At 41.6% G+C, this 4443-nt stretch overlaps 1 protein-coding gene across 1 annotated transcript; it reads right to left on the bottom strand.

Annotated features, from left to right (window-relative positions):
- Nucleotides 1-820: 820 nt before the first annotated feature.
- six3a (SIX homeobox 3a) lies at nucleotides 821-3732 on the bottom strand. The gene is made up of 2 exons (XM_062430587.1): nucleotides 3041-3732; nucleotides 821-1013 (listed from the first exon to the last, which is right to left on the bottom strand). Exons 1-2 carry the CDS (start codon nucleotides 3730-3732, stop codon nucleotides 821-823), a joined length of 885 nt encoding a protein of 294 aa, XP_062286571.1.
- Between the last annotated feature and the right edge of the window lie 711 nt (nucleotides 3733-4443).

Genomic DNA, 4443 nt, shown 5'->3' with positions numbered 1-4443 from the left:
TTGTAAGTTTTGACAAATATTTTATGTAGGAACACCAAGTCAAGAAAAGTGAGGAAGGGATAGAAAAGAGGATGAGACGGGGGAGAGCAATAATTATGTACAAGCATATTTCTACACGTATATTACAGACCGGGAGAATGATCGCATTATTTGAGATATACATAATTCAATATAAAATTTTGAAAATAAAAATAAAAATCTGATACAGTCATAAACGATCCCGTTCAACATTTTTTGACCATGTACCCCACACAGGCAGTGACAGAAGTATATTAAAAAAAGGTGCTTACGACTTAAAATGATTGTCTGATGAACACAAAGTAAAAACAGGATTGCATCTTGTCTGCATGGCGGCTGCTTCACCGTCATCATCATCATCACTTGGACTAAAAACGGAGATGGGGGGAAAAGCGACGAAGACAGCAAGACGATCTGTTTTTATTCCCTCTGATAGATGTTCCTGATGGAAAATCTTGCATTCAGGTTATTTTCCCTGATTACAAAATAAAAAAATTTAAAAAAAACATCATGCAAGTAGTCTAGTAGTAGTAGTAGTGGTGTTGGTGGTGGTGGTGGCGGTGGTGGTGATGGTGGTGTGGGGGTATGAAGAGGAGGGGGAGGCGTGGGTCCTTTGAAAGCGCTTTTTAATAAAAAAAAAAAAAAAAAACCGACGTGCTTTTATCTCTTTTTATTTTAATATTTATATCAATCGGTCCTTTTTTCATCCGCGATATTTCATAAGTCTTTTTTTCTTCCTCTCAGGTCCATTTTCCCTGTAAATATTTCTCTTTTTGTTTGTTTTTGTGTTTCTTTCTCCGTATCATACATCGCACTCCGAGTCACTGGATGTGACGGACAGGATGGACGTCCCAGTATCAACTCTCTCTGTCATACTGGAAACGCTGGTGGTGGGACTGGCCGCGGTTGAAGGCGACTCTGCCGAGCTGTGAGGGGTGAGCCCGGCCTCTGAGAGAGACCTCATACCGGTCGGTCCTATTGCTTGGTGCTGAAGCCTGGAGAAGAAAAGAAGCGAGGAGGGGAGGAAAAAAAGAAGGAAAAAAATGAGAGAAATGGCAATTAGACCTGAGAATGTCCCCCTTTCCCCTCCTCCTCCTGCAAAATAGGGGTTCAAACTCGCCTTTCTTTCCCCCTGCCGGCCCCAGCCATGCATGCATGCTTTTATCAAATAGCCAGCTTTCAGGGGACAAAACACAGCACTATTTAGACTACCAAATGTTGGAAGAAATGTAATGGAGGTTTTTTTGTTTTGTTTTGTTTGTTTCAACAAAAGTGGGCCTGAAAAACGCGCAAGTCAGAAATTTGTAATTGTGTGAAAAAAAAAAGCTTTCATTGCAAAAAAAAAGAAAAGTTTCTTTTAAAATATTTTTTTTCTCTTTGGGGGCATTTTTTGGCTTTATTGCACAGTAGGCAGCGAAGAGGAAGACGGTAAATAAGGTAGACAGAGATGGGTATGACATGCAACAAGGGTCCCTGACTGGGATCTAACTAGGGACGTTGCGGTTATGTGCCATGCGCAGTAACCACTCGGCTATACTGGGTCGCTCTTTAACAGTTTGGTGGCATTCTTTACAACAGCAGTCTGTAGCTATTTACTTTGTTTTTCTTTTCTTTTTGTTTTAAGTTGTTACGTGCATTTGCTGCTACATTCATTATCCTCGTCACTGTTGCACAGTTTTCTTTATCACAGAAAGCCACATAATGCTGCAGTGTCACAACCAAATTATTATTATAAATTCAAATGAAATATAGGCCTTTGTCCAAGTACAAAATGTCGTGAGGCTTTGACACGGATGCAGTGCATACTGATGGAAGTGGAAGTATGTGAATGAGTGACGTGGAGATCCAGGTTACTCCAATCATCCTAAATGTTTATCTCCAATCCACTCATGATAATAACTCCATCACGGCGGGATAATGTCAGTCTGCAAAATAGGCTATATCTCTTCATTTGGCAAAACGATTAGAATAGAGTTCATATGGCTTAGTTCTCTGCGAGGTATTTTCTAATCAATTATAGCATTTCAATGGAATGATACCACAGTTAATGTTATGAATACAGCCTGTCTTCAAAAATGTTTTTTTTTAATACGCTTGCTCATTTTATTCAAGCAATATCAGTAATATCTCTGTTATCCTTTGAGATAATCTTTCTTTACAATCCAAACTAACATGTGACGTTAAAATGACAAATGCACTAAAGTACGTGATAAATGTACTATGCCGTGTAGCTTTAATAAATCATTACACAGCTTTGGTAAAAGGTAAAATAATATCTAATATTATTTGCAAAACATAACAATTATAAATGTATTTAAAGGTCCAGATAAAATTATGTTTTGAGCAGATGAATATTAAGATTTGCTCAGTCCTGTACATTTTAAACCTTCTAATGATTCAAAAATAAATAAATAAGACTATTTGTCACATACTAGTGATGCCATTAATAAGTGTGGCTCATAGCCTACTATTTACTACAATACTACTTTCACTCTTAAGGAAAAATACACAAGCTGCTTTAATAACAACAACAAAAAACACTGCGTAAAAATCGCCTCTTCAGTTAAACAACAACGTAATTTGTGTTATAATATTATTGTTTTCTTATACTGCCTTGTCTGAGCACAAAACTGTTTTTTATTAACATTATGGATAATTATTTTATCTGATAAATACGCATTCCGTTTAAAATAACTACAAGTTAAATTACACGTCGAATATGTTTGTAGAAGCTTTTAATTTATAAAAGAAACCATCCGAATGTATTTTGTAAAGATAGTTTTGAATTTTTAAAGCAGTATAAATTGTGTTTTCGATGTTTTCTCTGGTTTTACTTCATAACAAAAATGTCGCCGTAGCCTGCTCCCTCCCCCTGCCAGACTCGCCTGCTTCCTAGACAGTCTGTATATGTGAGCACAACTACATGTTTAATGAAACCTTCGCTTTTTCTTTTGAATTGAAGTATTAAAGACACACGTTCATGCGTTCTTGTGTTTTGACTGCGAGGAACAAAATCACCAACCTGTTTTTGGCCGCCGCGGCTCTGTCTCGTTGCCTCCGGTTTTTAAACCAGTTTCCGACCTGTGTGGGAGTGAGTCCAGTGGCTTGAGCCAGTTCCCTTTTCTTGCTGGGGTTTGGATATGGGTCCTGAAGGTACCACTCCCTCAGCAGGCTCCGTGTCCGCTCTTTGAAACAGTGCGTCTTCTGCTCGCCGTCCCAGATGGTCCGAGGCAGCGGAAACTTCTTCCTCACTCGGTACTTATCGACCGGTCCGAGGGGACGACCGCGGAGCTTCTCGGCCTCCTGGTAGTGTGCTTCCAGCCACATGGCCTGCAGTTTGCCGTGTGAGTCCTTGGTGAACTTGTGGTTCTCCAGGATGTGGTAGAGGTCTCTGAAATTCCCCGTGTGGAACGCCACCACGGCCCGGGCGCGCAGGATGGACTCGTGCTTGTTGATCGCTTCGCACGCTCCCGGAGCCACGGGCAGGGACCACAGAAAGCGGCCCAGCCGTTCGATGTCCCCGGTCTCCTCCAGCGTCTCGCAGACGCTCGCCACCTGCTCCGGGGAGAAGTTGAGTGTCGGTAGCTGAAACATGGACAAGTCTTCTGGAGACCTGGTGGTGGGAGCGCTGTTCGCCAGTAGCAGAGGGCGATCAGCGAAGTTTGGCAGGAAGAAATGGGAGGGATAAAGCTCTAAAGGGGATCTGAAAACCATGGAAATGACCTGAGAGAGAAAGAAAATTATCGAGAAAAAGGAAAAACCGAAAAAATACGGCTAGTAAAAAAGATTGAATGATTCAATGGCTATCGCCTAATGACACCAGCCTCATAATATCTCCCCCCTAAATCCGCCGTTGAGTGTAGCATTGAAACATTTTGTTTCCCTTTTCTATTGGTCTTCTTGGTGTCGTTGTAGCGTTGTCATGGCAGCCCTGCCAATCACTGTCAAGCGTGCCAATCATTAGCCAGTACGTAGCGCGAGGCTTTCACCACTTGTGCAGCACGCACGGGGGGTTATCAGAGTCTCCGATCTCCACAGCAACCCTCCCACCGCACCGCGCGCATCAGGCACAAGCCAATGCTCGCCTATCTGCTGAATGGAATGAGCAATTAGAGGGTGGAATATTATTGCGATCTTAACGAGGCTCGTTAAAGCTAAAGAAGATATGTAGACTGGAGATGCTTAGCAGAGACGGGAAGGGAGGGAGGGAGGCAGAGGAAGCTTTAAATGGGTGACAAATGGACAACCAATGACTGCAACTCGGGAATACGCGTTTTGAATAGAAGCGAGTCAATTTGCACATTATTTTCTTATAGTTTTTTTTTCCTGTATTAGTGACTTTTTAATCTTTTTTTAATCAGTCTATTCATTTTCGTGCGAGGGAAGGAGGGCGTTAGGGTCCTCTTTCCTTTTCATGTATGTTAT

Source organism: Scomber scombrus, chromosome 12 (genome assembly GCF_963691925.1).
Source record: "Scomber scombrus chromosome 12, fScoSco1.1, whole genome shotgun sequence".
Lineage (NCBI taxonomy): Eukaryota > Metazoa > Chordata > Actinopteri > Scombriformes > Scombridae > Scomber > Scomber scombrus.
Note: the sequence above shows the minus strand (reverse complement) of the source record. Positions and strands in the feature narration are given on the sequence as shown.

Bases quoted from the DNA above. Each gene is read 5' to 3' on its own strand.
- six3a (XM_062430587.1), bottom strand. From the start codon at position 3,732: ATGGTTTTCAGATCCCCTTTAGAGCTTTATCCCTCCCATTTCTTCCTG. The intron at 1,014-3,040 runs GTTGGTGATTTT...TTTCTTCTCCAG, and splicing joins GCCGCGGCGGCCAAAAACAG to GCTTCAGCACCAAGCAATAG.